This window comes from Momordica charantia (genome assembly GCF_013281855.1).
Source record: "Momordica charantia cultivar OHB3-1 chromosome 1 unlocalized genomic scaffold, Mcharantia_2.0 BLBB01000001.1, whole genome shotgun sequence".
Classification (NCBI taxonomy): Eukaryota; Viridiplantae; Streptophyta; class Magnoliopsida; order Cucurbitales; family Cucurbitaceae; genus Momordica; species Momordica charantia.
Genome location: NW_028275157.1, coordinates 17194466 through 17217893, shown reverse-complemented (window position 1 = coordinate 17217893; position 23428 = coordinate 17194466). Strand labels below are relative to the sequence as shown.

At 34.4% G+C, this 23428-nt stretch overlaps 3 protein-coding genes across 4 annotated transcripts; 1 reads left to right on the top strand and 2 right to left on the bottom strand.

Annotated features, from left to right (window-relative positions):
* Positions 1–164: 164 nt before the first annotated feature.
* On the bottom strand, positions 165–5796 carry LOC111005609 (serine/threonine-protein kinase/endoribonuclease IRE1a). Its single transcript, XM_022277176.2, has 7 exons — positions 5397–5796; positions 5066–5306; positions 3378–4894; positions 2880–3052; positions 2470–2716; positions 1946–2249; positions 165–544 (listed from the first exon to the last, which is right to left on the bottom strand). Exons 1-7 carry the CDS (start codon positions 5573–5575, stop codon positions 398–400), a joined length of 2808 nt encoding a protein of 935 aa, XP_022132868.1. The 5' UTR covers positions 5576–5796; the 3' UTR covers positions 165–397.
* Positions 5797–8110: 2314 nt separating this feature from the next.
* LOC111005845 (ribonucleoside-diphosphate reductase large subunit) lies at positions 8111–13025 on the bottom strand. The gene is made up of 17 exons (XM_022277481.2): positions 12576–13025; positions 12286–12347; positions 12077–12164; positions 11534–11797; positions 11173–11413; positions 11018–11094; positions 10701–10871; positions 10471–10563; positions 10237–10386; positions 10059–10145; positions 9784–9948; positions 9584–9703; positions 9280–9482; positions 9038–9187; positions 8808–8955; positions 8629–8712; positions 8111–8541 (listed from the first exon to the last, which is right to left on the bottom strand). The coding sequence occupies exons 1-17, from the start codon at positions 12801–12803 to the stop codon at positions 8449–8451; spliced, it is 2424 nt and encodes an 807-aa protein (XP_022133173.1). The 5' UTR covers positions 12804–13025; the 3' UTR covers positions 8111–8448.
* Positions 13026–16143: 3118 nt separating this feature from the next.
* Positions 16144–22331, top strand: LOC111005651 (protein LIKE COV 2). 2 transcript variants are annotated; one of them, XM_022277237.2, is made up of 8 exons: positions 16144–16303; positions 16433–16671; positions 18068–18120; positions 18214–18323; positions 19876–20043; positions 20188–20285; positions 21363–21489; positions 21949–22331. In XM_022277237.2, the coding sequence occupies exons 2-8, from the start codon at positions 16555–16557 to the stop codon at positions 22047–22049; spliced, it is 774 nt and encodes a 257-aa protein (XP_022132929.1). In that variant the 5' UTR covers positions 16144–16303; positions 16433–16554; the 3' UTR covers positions 22050–22331. The 2 variants fall into 2 exon arrangements, with proteins under 2 accessions (XP_022132929.1, XP_022132928.1); XM_022277236.2 differs by having other exon boundaries at positions 16148–16353.
* Positions 22332–23428: the final 1097 nt, after the last annotated feature.

Sequence of the window (23428 nt, the reverse complement as noted above, 5' to 3'; positions counted from 1 at the left end):
GCTATTGACAATGTGTGCTTCCTGAAGAAAACATGTATTGGTCTGCAGTATTTACAAAAGACCAACATTTGCAGTCAATAAAAGCTTCATGATTTTCTAATAAGACATATTTTACAAAGCCTGTAGAAAATAGGAATTCATACTACCGAGTGTGTAGGCAAGTATTGTCCTTTACAAAGTATCGTTCATTTTCATTAGATTCATTGTTCTTATTCAGTACAAAGAGAAAATGAAGTTTTGAGGACCAAAAACCATACACGGAAGATCTTTGGGACATAATGATACAGTTACAAATCTATGTTTTACTACAACAATATTTACACTTTTCTATACATAAACATTGTGTTCTAAATAAGTCAACGAAATAATTGGTGACATTTATAAGCAGTGTCCCAGTCTACTCAACGTGGCCTTTGAAGTATTTTTGAAAACTTTCCTCTTCCTTACAGTACTGGCTTATTACTTTGTATACTTCAGTCAACAGCCTTGGAAACCGACTAGCAAAGTAGCTGTCAAATCCCTCGGGAACGGATCCTACAAGCTCCTGAAATACACAATCAAATTGACAAAGAACCATCACCAAATCTTTGCAGAGAAAGAACAAAAGATATTTCGGATTTCTTCAATCAATTAATATAAATAGCGCTAATACATTCTTTCTAAGTATATTGGTAGGTTCGCCAATAGCATCATTTATGATCTTACTACAATCGCCATGGAACTTTTGCCTTGTTACAATAGTTCTCTCCAATTAATAAGTAGCTTTCCTCATTTTCACAGCCAAACTTGGATTTGGGGATATTAGATGATCTGTTGGAAGAGAAGGACGGTGATAGAACCCAATCTATTAATTCGTAGTCAAAGTGATATGAGCCAAGAGAGTATTTGAGAGCTCCCATCTCTCCCGAAACCAAGCAACCAAACAAGTCAAAATATACCCCCGACGTCACTCACTAGCATATATACTTCTACCCCCTACTGCCTGCACTTCACACATAGCAAATTAACTAGGTGGGCTCTCCTCATAACAGACTCAGACACTCGCATATTTACTCATCTCTCGGCCCATTTCATCCTCCTCTTATTATGGTAAACATTTCTAACCAGGAGCCTATAGAGGCTTGAATAAGGTTAGCGTAGCCTTTCCAGCAGGGATAATAAGGTTCCTCTTCTTTCCATTGCTGAAAATGTTTCATTTCCATAAAGAAGACGGGCTTGCCATTAGTTTTTGGAGCCCAAAGAAACCACAAACTGTTCTGGTTTTAATGAAGAAATTGATGGTTGAGGGGGGTGATGAGCAAAGTTCGTTTACTGTATCAAGGATCCAGACTAGAAAGCTCTGGGAGAATTTCGTAGAAGAGATGTTTTCCCTCTGTAAGTCTGAGTCTGTTGTGGCCTCCAGCAAAAGCCACAGTTTAAGTATCTCTGTTCAATATCGCATTTACATTCCAAGAGGGTCGTCAAGGTGGTGTGGTGTGGGGGCAAGGAAGAAGGCAAAGGGATGATCACCAGCTAGGGAGGGAGAGGTGGTTCCATTGGCAAGAAATGCAAGGTTGGTGAGGCGGGTCGAGAGAGGTAGGAAGAACATGGTAACTGGGTTTTTCTTTAAAGATAGTAGAGACAACCATACAATTTATGAATTATGACAACCATATACTTCTCTATAAGATGATTATATTTGTCTTCCAAGATAGTTATAGCTATTGAATATTTATTTTCAAGTTCTGGACGAGTGTCGAGCCTTCAAGTGGAAAGTTGAAACAAGATAGTTAAATTCGGATTCAAGATATGCAATAATTAAAGCTGAAACTATGCTTTGGAAAATATTTAAGCCAAAACAGCTGTATAGTTTTACCAACTATTCACGACCCAATCTCTCTCACAAACACATACAAAAAAGGAAAAATTAAAGGAGGAAAGGAGCAGCATATAGATAGAAGGAAACCTGAATTTCTCTGGGGAGTTCTCTGTAATGATTCAACTTGTTGCGCATGACTCGCAACAGGTCCCGAACACTATCGTACTTGTAACGTCTATACTGACCAATATTTGTGATGAAAGCTGGATCCAACTTTTCATCCCATTTAGCACCTAAAGCTAATGGTGCAGTACTCTCTAATGCTTCCAAGAGTTCAGAGTAAGTCTCTCTATCTTCCAATTCCACTCTATCACTAGTATCACGAAGAAAAGAAAGCCGGGTCTCAGAACTCCAAAACAGAGGATGTTGCAATACCTCTGATGCTTTTGGCCTGACAACCGTGAATATAAAACAATCAAAAAAAAATATTTATTAATATTATATGTATAAATAATTCTTATTTTCAGAAAGCTACACAAAAGTAACACATATTCAGTCAAAAAATGTATAGATGAACTACAAAAACATTTATTTTGTTTGGTTTTGGTATATGTGAATGAAAACTAATGTTTAAGGATTTTTTTTAGAGTTCTTGAACCGACATTTCTTACCTCAAATCAGAATTAGGGTTCAACAATCGAGAAATAAGATCTACAGCTTCTGGGATGCACTCCACCAAGAACAGATCCATTTGGTTCTTCACGATATTGGCATCACGCTCAAAACGATCTCCAAATGGATGTCTACCACCAGTGAGGCAGAAAAAAAGAACACAGCCTAAGCTAAATAAATCAACTGCACGTGTTTGTCGTCCATGAAGAAGTTGTTCAGGGGCTTGCCAACCAGAACTCCCACAACCTACATCAAGGTTCTCGAGTTTTCATTACATATTCATTGCTAAAGTTTTAAACTATAGAGAATTAAGATTCTATTGGTAAAGACTTATACCTTATAAGATATAATAAATATAATGTGTATATAAATCATTACTGTAAGTTTATAGTAATTCAAGAATATTTACCAGTAGCATGATGTCCCAAGGAAGACATATCTTTCAGAAGGCGCTTGCTAATACCCATATCAGAGAGCTTTGCGCACATAGACTTTTGCTTACTTATCAACACATTTTGTGGCTTTAAGTCCCTGTGAATTATCCCTAATTCATGCAAATGCTCTAGCCCAGCAACCATATCCCTGCGTTATACAACTTCAAAATAAGAAAAGCTGACATGAAACTTATCCGAATAAAGGAAGAACGCTTCTATTATTGTTAAATAGCTATATTTGTAGTAAGATAGGTGAAGGTCAAGGGATCCAGTCTGTGCTTGAATATATATCTTTATATACATGCGAAAGAACCACAAAATGATTCTTAATTTTTCTCAAGTCTTCATTATGAAATTATGAAAAAGTAAAGATGAATGAATGCTCTTAGATAGATCTATCAAATATGGAAATCTGGGACTTATATGAATGGGAGTCAATTTTAATGTAATAAGGATATTGAGCATGTATAAACCTCATGAGTTTTAAAAGAAGTGGCGACGGACGGCTATTTTTTTTCCACAAATTCAGATCTGACATGACATTCTTGACAGATTCCAAATGCAGTTTATAATCAACCATAGGTCCTGTATCTTCATCCAAGCGAAACAAAGAGTCAAGGGATGAATCAGAGTAAATCTGAATCAAATCATCTAGGCTGCAGGTACACCGTTCCAGTGAAAGATACACAAAATCTTGATCATACTCCACCCCGTACCATCGAACAATATTTTGGTGACGATCGGAAGCAATTAGATTTTGAACCTCTTTAAAGGCAACATCGTGGTGAGTTTTAACAAGACGTTTCACAGCAACTAATCGACCTTCATAGACCCCCTCAAGAACAATAGTGCCATTGCTACCCTTAGCTATCTCCGTATTGGTTACAAATAATTTACCAATCCAACGGCCATAATCAGTAAGATTATTGTGGTGAAACCATTTAAAATCACCCTCGCTTTGTAGTATATCTTCATTTTCTGATGAAGCAGATGCATCCTTTTTCTCTAAATTTCCATTTCTTCCTGACTTCCGAGCTTTCTTTTTTTTGGAAGAGACAATTTTTGAATTAACAGTACTAGCCGTCTTCTCCTTCAGAAAAAATTGTTTTCCCTTTACAACCAGTGCTCTACAATGGTTAATCAATCCCAAAAACATGGTTACAAAAATTAAAATAGACAATCCTACTGGTCCATTAAAAACCATGCCTATGAGGTCAACATTAAGATTTCCTTTTTTATGTCCCTGAACTATCCTTGAATCATTAATCTCCATCAGAGGCACTAATGCCTTACTATCGTTGTTTAGGTGATTACTTGCATTAGTTCCTATAATGTTTGCTGCAGGTCCAGGAAGCATCAATCTTTCAGGACGAATATTTGAATGTTTAACATTTGGCTGTATAGGAAGCATTAAACTTGAAGCAGGCACCGAAAGCATATTATTATGAGCCTCAGAAAGTATTCTATGCCCAGACGATTCTGTCAAAACATGGTTCCGTTCACGAAAGACTAGTATTTCTGATTGGCAAGACAATGGCGCAGCAAAATCAAAGTCGGCCTCAGAATTACCATTATTTTGAAGATTCCAAGGAGCACTCTTTGTTGGATTCTCGACGTCTGGAAAGAATAAAGTAGCTCCAATTTCAGCAAAACTCAAACTCCAGGAAACTTCTTCTGAACCCGGGAAAGATGATTTCAGGGAATAATCTGTTCTTGTAATGTACAGCCGTTGCTGAATAGGGTTCATCAAACCAGGTTGTATCAGATCCTTATTGTCCATATTATTCTTGGAATTATAACCATTTAAAACACCATGTTCTTCATTGCTTATCCCAGATGATGAGAAATCAGATGAATGGTTACGAATCGACTTTCCAGTAACAGGGTCAATCTCAAACACAGTAGTTTTCTTAGAACCAGTCATCACTGCACCATCCTCGAATATGTATGGTGTACTTCTAACAACCTCATCAATGGTGCGGGGTAGTTTCTGCAGTGTTAAGTGACCCAAGAAAAATCAAAGTTGAAACTAATATATGGGGAAATTTTCACAACTAGGACAGCAAGATCAAAAAACAAAAAGAAAAGAGTTATGGAACCAAAAAACTTTTTCTTTTTCTTCAAAGCATCTGGTGGATGTTATTAATTCACTAAATCATACCGTTCGACCATGCTCTGTGTGCATGTATAACTCCCAGTCATCTCCAAAATCAAAAAAAAAGGGCCTACTGCTTGAACCGGAAGCATTTTCCTTTTTGTAACCATGTTTGATAGGAGCCTGATATGAGGAGTAGATTGGCGTACCGGAAGTAAATGACCAAATTATCTTCATAGAGCTACTATCTATCAAATAAAATTCCCCACCCGAAGCAGCAATAAGAGCAGTATTGTCCTTACTTTTTCTGCAACACCCAGGAAAGAGAAAATTTCAAATAGTGTAATTACGCAAAACCCCAAGCTTGCAGACTAGGAAATGGAGGAAAGCAACTCACAGAGGAAGGGGAAGAAGGGATTTGCCACCAATTTGAGCTAATCCTTCAGAATTATCCTGGTGGGAACCCAATTGGGATAATTCCGAATTCTGGAATGTTCTTGATTCGCCCGTCAAGCTCCGAAATTTTGATAATATCAGTAGAAACACCCATAGACGGCGAAAAAAACGGCACCTCATCTCGCGGAGCCAGGAGGAGCGGCTTGAAAAAATGAAAACGCTGAATAATAAAAGAGAAATGCAAGGTGATTGGAAGCTAGATTTTCGGAGAGAATAAGAAGAATTAGAAGAACCAATGTGAAGGAATTCGCTGCAATCTCAGAATCCGTCCTCTCTTATCGCTGATCGAACCAGGTGCTATCGATCCGGACGCCTTTTCTTTTTTTTTTTTTTTTCATATATGTGTATATATTGGCGAAAAAGCGTGGTAAGTATGCAAAACGTTGTCTATAGCTTGACATTTTTTTTAAGAACTTCGAAAAGTCAAATCATATCTGTTTGTTTAGTCTCAACTTATTAAAAAATATATTCTTTTTTTTTATTTCCTCAACTATAATCATGTTAGCAATAAAAAACGTGCAAACGAAAATTTTCCAAGTGATCATCGAATTAATCATATTTATTAAAAAAATATATTTACGTAATAGTATAAAATAAATATGTATTTTTAAACGTGGTATAAAGTGTGAAATTTTATTAGAATAATATAATTCAAATCTAATATAAAATATTAGATAAGAAGAAAAAACTCTCGTAGCAAATTTTATACTATCTACTCAAATTTATATAATTTAAGTATAAAACAAAGGTTTAAAAGTAGTAGTCAATTAAATTAAATAAAGAAATATTTACTTTTTACCTTATATAAAATAAGTTTTTCAACTAATATAGTTCAACTTTAATTGGTATATATCTCATTGGTGGTGAGTTAGATCTCTCATCCAATATGTTATACTAAAAAAAAGTTTTTCAAAGATTTATTGCCGCAATTGTGATATTATACCCATTTCCAATCCAACTCGCCAACAACATCCTTTATCAAAGAGCTCATTCCCCGCAAAATGCTTCTCCACACAAAAGATAGATTTCATCCTAGCTTTGCTTTCATAAAATTGCCACATTGAAAATATCTTCCTCTAAGGATTTTAGTTAATAGGCTATTAGGATTAATGAGAATTCGCCAACTTTACTTTGCATCATTGACTTCTACTCCCGCATGCAAGCATAGCTTAGTTATTAGTCCAGGAAAAACAAATGGACCTACCACTCCGAGCAACTTCGAATCTCGTTCCTTATGAGCTCCTCAAAGTTGAACTCAATACCTTTTATGAGGATGTACACTATCATCGCCCTATTGCGCTTAATAGAGGAGTCATGAGAAGTGGGGATCAACTGGTTCTTCACCACATACGTCCAACCCGTCGCTTGCTCATTGATGTCAAGGGGCTTTAAGGAAATCTTCCCTGTGATTGAGACAGTCCATGTATTGTGTGGTCTACAAATAAGCCTACGCGCCTCCTCTACTTGCTCGTCTAATGGATGCACTAAAACCTCATTACCTATGGAATTAAAGACATCCAACAAACCATAGTGAGTGTTAAAACTCTTGACTAAAGCCTCGAATACCTGCGTAGTTGGGGCAAACAACGCCTCCCAACCATCCTCCAAATCTATTATCCACTCACTTCGGATCATTCCTTCAACTCTGCACCAAGTCAGGAAATATTCCACAATCAATGGGGTCGACATGATTCGAGGGGAGTAGAAAACATCCTGCGAATGTTATACCTCGGCACTCAAGGAATCGGCGGTCCGCGCTCTGGAGGAACTGGCATACTTTGCAAACATTGCCAGTTTAAAGGACGAAGATCTCCAAGACTTTTTCCCCCTTATCATTTGCTAACACACAGTTGTTTCCAGCTTCACCAAAACTTTGCATAGATTGAGTTAATTTTATTGCACAAACTAATCGGCAATCTAAAGCAAGCCCTAGCTATAGCTTAATGTTCTTTTCCATTTATATATTGTCATTATGTATAGTTAATATTATTAAATTTTTAAGAGTCAGTTTGTTTTTATATATATAGTTTTTATTTTGAATTTTGAGTCTAAATAGGTCAACAAAGTGAAGATTAATTGTGTCAAAACGAACATAATTCAATAATTGACATATATCTTCAATTAAGATGTTGTGAGTTCGAATCTACTCTCCAACATATTATATTAAAAAAAAAGTAAAGATTAACTGTATAGTAACTTATGTACAAAGCCACATGAATAGAAGTTGTGGATCCATCATTGCCTTTATTCAAATATAAAAATTAGTCAACAATATGCGAGGATGTATTTGTACTTCCAACATTTTAATCAATAATATTCTTTTATTAGTTGACTTATATCGAAGTTGTAACATATTGATATTTCAAATACATCAATAAACATACAAATGTCAATATATTATATCGTATGCAAGATAATCCAAAATTCATTTAGATGAGCCAATTATATAAGTTTGTGGCTCAACATTAAAAATGTGTACTTATTTTAAGATTGTAATTTAAATCCACCCACCTTACCTTTGTGCTACTAAAAAAATAATAAGCAATGGATAAAATTTAAATATTTTTAGAACACTACGTTTAATCTTAAAAAAATGTTAATAACAATAAGTTTAAATCTATTGAGAACTTAATACATTGAGTAAAAAGAAAATAATGATTCCAATCCAAAATAGTATAAAAAGAAAATAATGATTCCAATCCAAAATAGTGATAATGAGTTAACACTAACATAATAGGATAGAAGGATTCAAAACAAAATACGAGAGTATCTTAGCATCAACAAAACAAGTAAATCCCCCTCCCACACTCACGAGGAAAAATTCAAAAAAAGAAAGAAAAAAAAAACTGTACAGAAATTTTACATTATATACAGTTAGATAAATATTTGACTAGAGTATAAAGAAATTCAATCAGCCCAGTGGAGCAAGTGTTTTTTTCCCAAGGGGAGAAATGTAGAGAGAGCACCTCTCCAATTTCTAAAGTCGTCGTATCTTAACTTCCACAGGCCAAGCACTCCTCACGATTTGTTAAAGAACATACCATTTGTGCCATTTTCGTACTATCATCTTCATCATTGGCCTTTTCCTACATAAACCAACGAAGCCATTTGATTATGTGATGAATCTATAAACTAAGACACTGTGTGAAGTAAAGAATTTAACTATACACTACCTTTAGCATTGAAGTATCAACTGTAAATTTGATGGCATCGGCTGCAGCTCGTGATCGAAGATAATACATTCCTGTTTTTAGACCCTTCGTATAACAAAAAAAAAAAGTAATCAAAATCAATCTAAGTATGAGAAGGGAAATCTCTTGAACATCACATGTAAATGGGTCCTATGAAATACCTTTGACCACGCATAGAAGTGCAAGGAAGTAAGTTTTCCGAAATTTGGTTGGTCCATGTGGATATTGAGGCTCTGACTCTGATCAATGTAACAGCCTCGATCAACAGCCATGTCGACCAAAGTCTTTTGCTTGATCTCCCAAACAGTCCTGAGTTAAATCAAGAACAAATCAGAAGGATAAATCAAGATTAAGGGCAGGGGAAGGAAAATGCAGGGAAAACTAGCCATACTTGTAAATAGCTCTTAGATCATCAGGGATTTCTTGAATCGTCTGAACAGAACCATTCTCATAGATGATCTTGTTCTTCAAAGCAGGAGACCACATGCCCATCTCTGTCAAATCGTGCAGGAGATGCTTGTTCACAACAACAAATTCACCACTGAAAGAATGGAAGGAGAGATTTTAAAAGACAAGTAGAGAATATACATTATTGTTATGAAAGGCTCTAGAAGTTCAAACTGTAAACCAGACCTTAGAACTCTGCGGCTGTAGATGTTCGAAGTGTACGGCTCAAAGCACTCGTTGTTTCCAAGAATCTGGCTGGTAGAAGCAGTTGGCATTGGGGCCACAAGAAGTGAATTTCTTACCCCATTTTTCGCAATCTGATCCCTGAGAGCATTCCAATCCCATCGATTTGAAGGTGTTACCCCCCACATGTCAGGTTGAAGGATTCCCTAAAAAACATATTGGTCACATAAGTAAACGTGCAAATCAGAATAGGATTTGTTAGATTAAAATCCAGAAGACCAGAGCCAAGTTTTTCCATATTACATACCTTGCTGACAGGACTGCCAGCATAAGTTTCATAGGGGCCTTCTACTGCAGCAATCTCACAAGAAGCTTTAAGAGCATGGTAGTATATGGCTTCAAATATATCCTTGTTCAATTGTTGAGCCTGCAATTCATTGACCATGTGGACTACTTTAGTTGAATGGAAGAGGCTAAGAGAAGAAGGTAGAGCTGTAAGACAATTACCTCATGTGAATCAAACGGCATGCCCAGGAGAATGAAAGTATCCGCAAGACCTTGAACCCCAATACCAATAGGTCTGTGTCTTAGATTTGATCTTTTGGCAGTCTCAACAGGATAGTAATTGACATCAATTATCTTGTTCAGATTTGTTGTAACTAGAGTAGTTATCTGGTTAGACAAAGAATAAATAAACAAGTTAATTGATTAAAAATTAAAGAGTGCACACATCTTCAAAATAATTAGTAAAACAAAACATAGTCCTGAATAAGAATTCAAACCTCAGCTAATTTGTCAAAATCAAAGTATCTATTTTTGGAACCTCTGCTACCAACAAGTTTAGATGGGTGAGACTCCATTGGAACACCCTGCAGTTTAAAAATGGTATGAAATTAGGAAATGGAGGAAAAGAATAGAAGGGAGTGTTATGCTGCATAAAACATGCTTGGGATAGTTCACCTTCTCTCTGACAAAGCGAGGTAGAGCAATTGAAGAAAGATTACACACAGCCGTCTCTGTTGGGCTTGAATATTCAATTATCTCTGTACATAAATTAGAGGCCTTAATGGTCCCAAGATTCTGCTGGTTACTTTTTCGGTTACAAGTATCCTGGAGAATGGAGAAAGGGAAATAAAATAAGTTACACAGCAAACAAACATCAAAACTGTCAGCAAGCCATGGTGGTTTAAACACCTTAAATAGCATGTAAGGGGTTCCAGTCTCGATCTGAGATTTCAAGATTTCAAACCAAAGATTCTGTGCTTTAACAACCTTCTTGGCTTTTCCCTACAAAAAAAAAAAAACAAAAACAAAAAAACAAAAACAAAAACAAAACAAAACAAAAGCACAATTAATAAAATAGCCGACCAAAATCACCTATATACTTGCAAAAGTTGACTCCAAGGAAACTAAATCATATTTACCAGTTGTTCATATCTAGTGTATAGCTTCTCAAATTCCTCACCCCAGCAATCAGCCAAACCTGGCGCCTCATTTGGACAAAACATTGACCATTCTCCATTACTTTGGACTCTTTCCATGAATAGATCAGGTACCCAAAGTGCATAAAATAGATCTCGAGCCCGATGCTCCTCCTATGTGAAAAAAACAGTTGCAATAAATTAAAAGATGAGTATTTACATGATAGAACTGCGTACTTAATATTGAAGAGCCATTTAAGAATAAACTGAATAAAATGTTGATAATTTCCACTCAATAAATCAGAGCAAATAGTAATTACTTTTCCATGGTTTTTTCTGAGATCCAAAAACTCAAATATATCAGCATGCCATGGCTCCAAGTATACAGCAAAAGCACCTGCAGTTGGGAGTTATAATGTGAGAATAAGATCATTGATCATAAAAACCAAATGAGACCAGATCAGAAGTACAGTACCTTTCCTCTTGCCTCCTCCTTGATCAACATATCGAGCAGTATCATTGAAAACCCGCAGCATGGGCACAATTCCATTAGAGGTCCCATTTGTTCCACGAATGTAACTGCCCATGGCACGAATGTTGTGGATGGAAACACCAATACCACCAGCTGATTTGCTAATAACAGCACACTCCTTTAAGGTATCATATATCCCTTCTATACTGTCATCTTTCATACATACAAGGAAACAGCTGCTAAGCTGTCATGTCAATGAGCAAAACCATGAAAATCATTCTTTAACGGCCAAATATCTAATATGAAAAAACATCAGCCATATTAGCATATTTTAAAATTAGGCATCAATAAACTCAAAACATACTTGGGGCCTTGGGGTTCCAGAGTTGAAAAGGGTGGGAGATGCATGAGTAAACCACCGTTGAGACATAGTGTGGTATGTTTTGATAGCAGATTCAATATCATCCTTGTGAATACCAACAGCAACCCTCATTAGCATGTGTTGAGGTCTCTCCACAACCTTACCCTGAACCTTCAAAAGGTATGACCTTTCCAGAGTTTTGAAACCAAAATAGTCATAATCAAAGTCTCGGTCATATATGATTTCACTATCCAACCGAGCAGCATTCTGGACAATTAAAACAAAGGGAAGATAAATCCGTTAAATAAGCAGTGTGTGTTAGAAGAAGCATCCGACAGATATCCCAACGCTTAAAAATCTACAAACGTACTCATTTGCAACTTAAAATTTGATGAAAAAAAATTCATCATCAACAACCAAATTCTATTTTTTTTAATTAAAAAAAAAAGAAGGAAAGAACAAATGTCATAACAAATCAACAAATCCCCGGAAGAATTTCATTTAAAAACAAAGGCACTTAAAATTCAATAAAGACTACAATACTACCTTCATGATTGCTTCATAAACATCATCTGCTATGAGAGAAGCCTTCTGTCCTGATCTTTCACTGACATGGCTGTACATATCTTTGATGCTAAACACCAAAGAAGATTGAAAATTAATTTCAAGTTCATCATAGAATAATACAGTCCCTCAATTGAATACTATAATGCATTCATATAGAGTGGTAGAAGAGAGGCATACACAAAACTTACGTCTCTGAGAATAACTTTTTCGTGTTCTTATGCAGATTTGAAACAGCAATTCTAGCAGCCAACTGGGTTAAACAAACAGACAGAAAATTAGCAAATTAAAACGCATTCCTCTGCCCACAACTACCAGTCATAACCATCAACAAACCATTATCACACAAAAGAAAACTAGATATGCCATATGTTTATATCTACAACCATAGATCGACCCATGTATCATACAATAAATTGATAATTGAAAGTGAATCAAAGTACGGATTGCGAAATTGAGGGAGAGAAGAGTGAGAACTCACGGAGGCATAGTCAGGATGATTGGCGGTCATGGCAGCGGCGGTTTCAGCGGCCAATTCATCGAGCTGGCTAGTGGTAACGCCCTTGTAAACGCCGGCACAGACCTTCTGGGACACCAGAACCGGATCACAGTGGTCAATACTGAGGCCATAACTAAGCTTCTTCAAACGGGCAGTGATCTTGTCAAAATGCACCGCCTCCTGCCGCCCATCTCTCTTCACCACATACATCTTTACAAGAATAATCTAACGAAGGAATTTCGTCGAACGGGATCCGTGCAGAGACGGCAGGGACAACAATTGGGTTATATAAGAACACGAATGCGGTAGGGCGAGAAACAGAGAGAAATTTACAAAATTTGGAGGTGGAAATTCCAGAAAAGTTCGAAATTTTCCCGCGCAAAACACTGGATTTTTTAGTGGGGAAAAATCGGTGGGTGCATTTCTTGATGTGTTTTCGGTTCGTTTTAGACTTGTATATTTGTCGGGTCGGGTCGGTTAAAAATGCATTGAAGAAAATAAATATTTTATATATTTTATCTACGCTTCGTGTAAAAGCAATTTAATAAAATAAGAATCCGTGGATTGATGCTGTGTGTTGTGCATTTAATTATTTTTGTTAGATTATTAATTTGGTTTCCATGGTAGGAATCAATTCTCAATTTGACTATTATAATTTTAAAATGTGTGAATTTTATCATTATAATTGGATTATTTTTCATAAACTACAAAAGAATAGTAAACAAATCTAAAATCTTTCAAGATCTTCCCAGAATCTTGGAATTGATCCGATAGATGTTTTAAATTTTAATTTTGTGTCTAATATATTAGACATCAAAAAATCGTAAAAATAAATTTGAAAACTCTTTTAAATTTACAGATTTATTAGACATCAAAATTGAAATTTCACAGCCGTTTGTAAGGTTATAAAATTTAATTTGGTGTAAATCTTTATCAGATGTCAAATATAGTTACGGGTATAGTTGAGAGCTATTAGGGACAGTTTTTGAAAGGTTTGATTAGTCTACTTACTTTATGTTAATTCTCCATAAATTCTGCGTTGAGAAATAAAGAAAATAAGAAAACAAAATCAAATATGGCACGAGAAATTGAAAACTTCCCCCGGAAGCCTCGTAAAATGAAAATTGCTGGAGAAGCTTTATTTCGCGGCGGCTTGCGGGAGAAGCCGGCGCCAAATAAGTTGTAATTAGCGCGCATTTCGAGTTTGGCGCGCGTTCCGTATTTTGGGCTGTGGTGGGTCCCACACAAGCCCTTTTTTTGCGCTCCTATAAATTGACTTCTCAACTGTTATTATTTATTTTTTTCTGAACAAATAAACACTGTCACACGAACGCACACGTATATAATTAATCGAAAAATGTGTTGGGTGAATTAATTATACTATACATTTTTTTTTAAACAAAATTATACTATACATGGTATTTCACACATATCTGCTTTTAAAAATATTTACAAATTTATATTTTCAGGATTTAAATAAGCTTCTTTTTCCCAATTTGTCTTTAAGATATCATTAAATTGAATGGATCGTCGTTTAATTAAAATATTTACATTCAGTACTCAAAAATAATAATAATATAAGATTTACATTCATAATTAAATGGTAATGTTTTAATAAATAATTAATAGTAATTGATTAATGTACTTATTCGGTACATATTATTTGTTTATAGAATATAATTTTATTTATTTATTAAAAATATAAATTATTTCTGGTTGGTCTATACTATAGGATATTATTTATTTATTAAGATATATATGATATGGGTAACTTGGTAATTTTCACATGAGCTCATCGTGAACAAACTTCGACAAATATGTAAATATTATAATTATTAGACATTTATGTAATTAGATACCTATAAATGTCTAATTGTATTATTATCCATAATTAATATCGTAAATGTATTGGTTATTTATTATTTATTTGTCCAAGTCATCTTAGATCCATGGATAATGGCAATGACATTATTAAGTCAGTTGAAAAATAAAAAAGTAAACTAATTTTAGGACAATATTTATTTTAGTAATATGTGAATATTTATTCGTTTCTAACATTTTGATAAGTAATATATATCTTAATTAGTAGAGACTTAGTCATAAATGTGGGTACTCATTTTATTTTGAGGTAGTGATTCAAACTCAAACGATCTACACGTTATAGACACACACTTTTGTGGTCTTTAATATTTTAAACTTTCAAATATTTATTTATGTCTCTAATAACTTTGTGTAATTCGATTAGGAGTGTTTTCGGGATCATCGTGTTTGACAAATAAAAAAAAAAGAACTTAATTTCTTCTGGATTGTACTTCAACACATAATATAATATTTTCGAATATAGTGGGTTGGGGGTGAGATATTGGATTTATGAATATTGCGTAATATAACCCACAAGTAGCAAATATCAAAATATAAATAAATTACAACAAATAGCTAGTATAATATACATATATACATATATATATATATATATATATATATATATATATTAAAAGGTTATTTTTTAATGCAAAGAATCTGCAAATGTCATAACCAGTGTTAATACATTAATGCTATAAATAGGATTATGTAGTCAATCAGTTAAATGAACAATTATTATTATTATTATTTAAATAAACAAGCAATTTTGTTTATTATTATATATGTATATATATTTTGTTTAGAACAAAAACAAGCCATTTATAACGTCAAATCCGACTCAAGGATACATCTGTCTTAAATATTTGTTCATTTGATATGGACATTGAAATATGAAAATTATTAATGTATTAAATGTACTACGTTATAGATCATGTTTAGACAATTTTATCCATAGTTAAAATTTAATTTTATTATTTTAAATGAAAATATAATTGTGAATATCTTTTCAGTCGTAAATACTTTTAAATTTTCAAACTTAACTATATGTGATAGATAATTTGGTTAGCCAATCATTCCGAATTAAAAGGTCTTGAAAGCACAAACAAATAAAATTTAGACAAAGTAGACTTTGTTTTTTAAAGTGACAGTCTAAAATGTATACTTTGAAAAAATAAATAATATATAGAAATTATCATCGAATAAAGTGTGTGTATATACATGTTTTGTGTGGAATCAAATAAAGTATTAAAAGAAAAAATGTTAAATTATATCTCGCATGTAATACGTGTAGTAAAAATACTTTTGTATTTTTAATTTGAGTGTAATAAATTTTTAAATGCTTACTAAATTTTATTCGGTAAAACAAAATGTAGGAATGAAAGATTGGATGATATGAAGAAGGAGATGCTTTAGAAAATTCAAATCACCACTAAATTTTTTTTAAGATTTATGAACCTGAAACAATATATTTTAGGATTGATGGAAGATAAAATTAAAATTCAAAACTTCAAAGTCATGTATTAAAAATGTAATTCGACTCATCAAAAAACATAGGTTAAAATATGATCCGGGAAAAAGTGTATAATCGTGGAAATTCCTAAAGATTTGCTAATCAAACCAAAAGAAAAAAAGAAAAAAACAATTAAGCGACAAATTTAGACAAAATTTAATCAGATGGTTTAGGCTATGAACCGAAGATAGAATTATCCGCTGCTGATCTTCGTCATGTTTTCCATGACAATATCCACAGAGTGAGGCCGGGCAGAGTTTTGGAGTAGTCGAGACGCCATTAACAGCAGCAACAAGCGATTATTACGAGGATAAGGTCCAGCGATGGTTGCTCTAAAGTACATCTCCACTTCCTAATCACGTGGTTATGCGTCTGGCATCGCTTGCGGTTTCAACTAACCCCATTTTGGTGTTCTATGTCTTTTTCATTACTGCAACTGCTCACCGATTTCTCCCCCTTTTATCAGCCGATCATTGCTGTGAACTCGGATTCGGATTTTGCATCATCCTCTCTCTTTTTCTCCTATAGAGGTGCTAATTACCGATTCGTCGGAGATACGAGTAGATTCTAACTGATTCTAAGAAAGTTATGGCTGAAGAAAAGGAATCGACCTCGGTTCCTCTTAGTCAAGTTGATAATGGTGGTCAGGATCCCGAGGATCCTGTCAAATCTCCTCCAAGTTCTCCCAACTCCTCCACTCGTAAGGTCTGGATCTTATTTACGCTCTTCTATCTCTGCCGTCTATTTTTTGTTTTCTATTTATTGGCTGTTGCATTATTTGCATATGCTGCTCCGAAATGTGCTCGGATTTCGGATCCATTTGGCCGGATTAATTGGATCCCGGTGCTTGGACGCGGCCTGTTTTTTTTTCGTTGACGATTTTCTTCTAATTTTTGCCCTTGAATGGTCAAAAGGATGTTAGGTTTTCTATGTTTGATCTGGTGGAAAATTCACTTTGAAAATATCAGTTTCGGATCGATAATTGAAAATTCTGAGTATTATCTGGAAATATCCGAATCGAACCGAGAATCGGGTTTTAGGAATCGATGCTTATCAGATAAGTGGGAAATGGTCGAGTTAATTCTAAAGATATAAAATGCATGGTAGGAAGTGATCGAAGGAAATGCAGAAGCATGCACCGCTCTGGTGCTCAATTAAAATGTGGGCTCGATTATGTTAAGTTATTATTTCCTTCAGATGATAGTCGGGCCATATATATAAAATTGAGCTCACTAGAAGATTTGTTGTTAAATATATTATTCATCATGTTGTAAAGTAGACTATAATTGTAGAATCTAGCATAAGAAGTGTCAGCACCAGGCAACAATTAGTAGAACAATCGCTGGCCATGACATTTGTGGTGTAGGCGAATTTGACTGGTTTGGATTTTGACAACATTTTACTGGGTCAAAATATGAAAACTGATATGGCGATTCTACAAATTTGATGATACAATTTAAACCAGAATATAGAAGTGCAATTTATTGGTGACAACTTTTGTTGAAGGCCTGAAAGTCTCGAGGAATGTCCATTCTATAACCTGCAGGATTGATCTCTTGCAGAATGAAAAACAAATGTCGACACTAATTTATTCTTATGCAGCTCAAGCTTTAGAATTTTGTAGCTACAAACCCATCCAAGATATCTTCTTTTAGGTTGAATGCTCTGGCACTCCCTTCTCCGGTATTACCAGCTATTCTGCACCTGTATTCAGTTTCTTACAAGGTTATCATAAATTGAAAACTTTAAAGAAGCACGTCAAAGGAATTTATTATGAAAGCTTCAACTTTCAATAGATATCTCATCCTTGAAGTCATAGTATGGGGTTTAGAGATATACTCGTTCAGTTAGTATGTAGGAAGCAAGAAGTATTGGACAGTAAAATTCATTCTGTTCCTTCCTTTTTTTTTTTTGGTGGTTGTATGTTGAATATTGAATATAATATATCTTTTAATTTCGTCTTCTCTTTTCTTTCTTTCTTCTTCTTCTTTCTGTTTTATTAGATTTATTATTATTTTTGTTGTTGTCATTGTGTGAATACTAGATTTTCTTCTTCTCTTTCATTTGCATCTGACGTTTAAATTCCCTCTATCCTTTCCAGGCTTGCTATTATGTTCTCCAAAGTTGGGTGTCAAAGAAGTTTATGACTGGATGGTAATTGAGCTGCCCATCATCTTACATTTCTTTGTGTTGTGGCTCTTGCTGTCTAACAATTTCCAACATTTTGTTCAATTGTTCATCTTGCAGTGTGGTTCTCTTCCCTGTTGCTGTTACCTTTTTTGTTACATGGTGGTTCATTCAATTTGTTGATGGTTTCTTTAGTCCACTTTATGAGCGGCTTGGAGTTGACATATTTGGTAAGGTTTAACTTCCAAGTGTTTAGAAGATCTATGTACAAAAATGCTTATTTGGATATACATATCTTAAAACTTCACGTTGGCCTTGGTGCAAATAACACGAGAATGTTTTTGCATTCTGAAGAGGAATGAACAGCAATTTTCAGATTATGGTTTAGAAGATGAAGCATCACTTACAAATATGGTTAGTTCCTTGACAGTTGTGTTTGAAGCATAAGAATACATGAGCATGTATTTCCTTTTGCTGGGTAATGGAGTTTTAGAATATTTCTTCTAATTGGATGATTCCTCTCTTCTCCTCCTCATCCTTTGTGTGTGTAGAAAATAAAATTTTACAAGTCAAGAGTAATACAAGGGGAAGAATAGGGGACCTCCAACTCACCCGATGAACTACCAATCCAAATGAGTTTTTCCCCTCTAGAAAAACTCCCATTCGACTTGGATGTCAAAAGAGGAATACTTTTGAAAGAGAAAAACTAATAAGGACACACCATTTAGAAATACAGAATGATTTTTGTTGAAAAGTATCTTGCGGGGTTGAAATAGATGTCTTCAGACTACATCAATTCCTTTCCATCCGATTAAGTCCTAAGGTTTTCCTCTTATCTAAAAACCCAAACAGCTATACCAAATAATAAATCTCCAACTGTGCAGGGGTGGCCCCAATCATTGGTTGAAATTTGAAACTCAAGGTGCCATGAGTACCGCAAAAGAGCTCAAAACCAAGGTGATCCAAGTCTCTTCTTTGCTTTGATAAATAATGCACAAATAACAGAATGAAGTGAAGTTTGGATTCTTTTTTTTTTTTTGTCTTCTATCTTAAGTATTGACCTTGAGATGGATAAAGTTCCCCATCCCAAAAAAAAAAAAAGGAGAGAAGAAAAAAAACTCAAAACTTTCTTGGAGCTCTTCCATGTCGATTGCTCCAAATTCTTTCATCCTCCATATCCATGGGTTGTGAAACTGCCAAAGATGGGATGCCATTCCTTAATTAATAAATCACCAAGAGACCTTCTATTCTCCAAATTTTAACAGGAAACAATAGTGTTCCCAGCTTCTTCAATGTTTCTTATTTTGTGATTTGAGAGGTCTTAGAGGCTAGGAAAAGTCTCCTTGAGGGACTTATTACCCATCCTCCTGTCCTTATAAAATAAGGTTTTTTTCCAATTTGCAAGCCGGAAAGTTACAATTTGTTCCCAACGGTTTAAAAAGGTAAAATACTTCCATGAGTTTCTATTTGCCGGAACACACCAGCCAAGAGGAGACTCACCTTACTTGGATGGTTCCAGTTGACTAGTTCTGTTGGCTATTTCTCTTATAACCACTCGATATCCAATTTATGTAACACCCAATGCTTTCATGGTGTTAGCATGGCGCCTACCATCAATAGAAGGCAGTCAAGGCACTATGTAGACATTTAAGTTAAATTGGAATTTTCCTTTTCTAGAATTCCTATGGTTGTAAGTCTGCCATGCATAATATTGTTGTTGTTGCCTTGCATATAAGTTTATCATTTTCTGAAAGTGTCTCATGAGGCAGGTTTTTGATGCAGGACTTGGGTTCATAACATCTCTACTCTTTGTATTCTTCGTTGGTATATTTGTCTCATCATGGTTGGGTGCTACACTCTTCTGGCTTGGAGAATGGTTCATCCAGCGAATGCCTTTTGTCAGGCATTTATATTCAGCCTCCAAACAAATAAGTGCAGCAATTTCTCCTGGTAATTTTGTTAAAGCACTCATATTCTATTATGTAATGTTGCATGGCAATTTTATTATCCGATGAGTAACTTTTTGTGTATTATCGTTTCAAAATTCAAATGTCCGTTAATGTAATAAGTCTAACAGCTTTATCTCCTATGCAGATCAAAACACTACAGCTTTCAAAGAAGTTGCAATTATTCGTCACCCCCGTGTCGGTGAATATGCATTTGGCTTTATTACTTCTACCGTTACCCTTCAGGTACTTTTTTTTTTCTAAAATAAGAAACCTGATCTTCAGGTACTTCTATTTATGCACTATATATTTTATTTGCTAAAAATTCTTTGTATGTTATTGATGGAACCAAATACTATAATATATTGAAATATAAAATATATAAGAACTACAAAACTCGCATGTAATTCGAGGTATTTGCACCCTCCCTTCTCTTGAACATTCTTATTTCAAGTCTAAACCACATTAAACAATTACCCGTCTTCATCCATGCCCCCCTCACTGTTTTTATAACAAATCCCTTCAAACCAATTCCTTAACTAATTACTAATATACCCTTATTATTCTATTAATAGTCCTAATTACACCAATTACCCCAAAAGCATTCCTGTCATTTACCTTTGATACGCTCCATTTCTTCTGCAAAAACTATCCATAGAGTGCACAAATATTCTCTCCGTGGAATGTTGGACTTGGGATCCCATGCCCTTCAAATTTTAAATATGGCTCTCCCACCCTGTTTTTGAAGAAGACATTATAAAAGAAATTGGGGGAAAATCTTTTCAGATTGATGATTTGCCTGGTTGTGTGATGCAAAGGTTTAGGAGGAATATTGAAAGGGAGGAATTTTATTTATTAACTTAGGAGATTTGTAATAAAAAAATTAATAAATAAAAAAATCATGAATGGCCCCCAAATATTTTGATACTAAAGAGGAACTAGGCTTTTGAGTGAGGCTAATATCATGTTGACGATGGGGCTTAAATTAAAGCTCTTGGATACTTAAGCCATCCAGGATTTTAGGTGGGAGCTGAGATTGTAAACAGAGTTAGCCCAAATATGGATATGAGAATTCTTCTTTTTTCTTTTTCTCTTTCCTCCACAAATGGCAAATGGTAGATTCATCTAACATGTTTCTTAGATCTCAGTTATCATCTTTTTCTTTGGCACTGGTAGCTGTGCGTTCCAAAGTTGGGGATTATATATTATTTGTTCTGAACATTGACTGTATGCTTTTTCCCGTCAACTTTTGGAAATTTACTCTACGAATGTTTCTTTGCCTTTTTGGAAATGTTACAATTGCTTATTGATTTTCACTCGCAGAGAGAGAATGAAGATGAAGAGTTATGTAGTGTTTTTGTCCCAACAAATCATCTATACATTGGGGATATATTCCTCGTTAATTCAAAGGACATCATAAGACCAAACTTATCTATACGGGAAGGAATAGGTATGTTATTTCTCTTTAATTTAAAGCTCACTGTAACCTATTGCTTTCGTCATGTTATATGTAACACTGCACTAAAAAAGGTTTGTTCGTCTGTTTTCATATCAATACTTACCACTCAGTTTTTCATATTCTCTGTAAATTTTGATTCCATAAAGTAGTCGTTTGTTTTGATGCATTGAACTGCTTGTTTATTTATATTTAGCCCCACATAAGTTGTGCTATATTTTCATATAAGTCAGAAACTAGAAAGGTTTGGCGTTTGCCAAGGCCCAATGTTAATCTAATGTGACAGATTACTTGGATTTTTCTTCTAGCATCTGCACGTATTCTGCATTTAAATCTAAAAACCTCAGTAAGAGAAGTGAGACTGTGAGAGGAATGAGAAACTGTCGCTTAACCCAAAACTAAGTCAAACTTCAATTCTCATTCATTTTCATCTCATTTCTGGCATTTGTGCAGAGATTATCGTTTCCGGTGGCATGACGATGCCACAAGTTATTACTCCATTGGAGAGAGTTGATAGACAGGCTGAGAGAATAACTTTGAACAGACTGAAGTAAAGGGCATGGAGAAAATGAGAGATCCCTGGTAATTATAGGAGGCAGTTTCTTATCCTATAAATAGTAAGGAAGTTGTAGTAGTAGCCTTATGTGACAGGGAAGAAAGGCTTGTTGGGGAGGTGAACCATTTTGCCTATCTTGAATTTTTGTGTTCAAGTGTGAGTCATAAATGGTGGTTCTTGATTTGTTAGTACGTTTATTGATGTGCTTGTAGAATCAGGTGCTGATTGGGTGTGTTTGTTGTAGTATCCTCATAGTAATGATAGAAAGCCTTTGATGGAAGACACAAGATCTCTTTGATATTGGTTACTGTTTCTCAAATGAAAAAGGTTGAAACAAAACAAGAAACGAAACAGTTATCAAATGAACCCATAAGGAAGGATTTATTATTTTGTTTCTAATCGACCACCTAAGGACCTCTTTTGGCATACCAATAATGGAAATGGGTCTTCTCCATTTTGATGGTCAGCTAAGGGTGAATTTGGTATATCTTTTAATTTAAGCATCTTGTTTTGTTTTGTTTTGTTTTTTAATCATCTCCTAAGTTCTTGAATTAATGTTTTGGACAATCATCTCTAAAGTGTTTCTTCAGATAGGTATTTCAAAGCAATTTAATTTTTACAAAATATTTTTAATTGATTACCCATTGATGTAAATTTTTTTTTAATAAATACTTTAATTATCCAATACTATTAAGAAAATTATACTAAACACTCTTTAAATTGTAATTCTCTCAAATTAAACCATAGGTTGTGTTCGGTGAAGAATGCCATTCTGGCGCCTTATATTATTTTTCTTTTAATCTATCTCACATCAATAACTCGGCTCTATTATGTATTTGTAGCTTAGACGGGTTTCTTTTGAAGCAACTGAATCAGTATAATAACGTTTTTAAGAACATTTTTCGAATGAGAAGTTAAAAGAAAAAATTAATAAGCTAATTCACAACGATAACATTTTCAATCTGTCAAAACTACAAAATGGTAAAGTTTAATTTAGACTCGTTTGGTGACATTTCGTTTATTTTTTTTTTTATATCTCATTCTCAATAAATAAAAAATATAAGTCTTGGTGACTGTTCTTATTTATCGTCTCTCAATTTGATAAACATTTCCATATTTGTTTAAAAATTATAAAAATAACAAATGAAGTTCTGTTTTATGTGTGCTTATTCCTAATCTTTTACCAGTTCACCCTCATTTTTAGATTTTTACTCTTTTAAAATCTAAAATGGTAGATAACAATCAATAATAAATAGTTTTCAAACATGTCATTACATGTTCCTTTGTTCGATCTCCTGTTGAAGTGGTGACTCACAATAAATAACTAAACAGTTAAAACGTAGTTTTGTTGTTTTGAAAATTAAGAAATGGTAAACA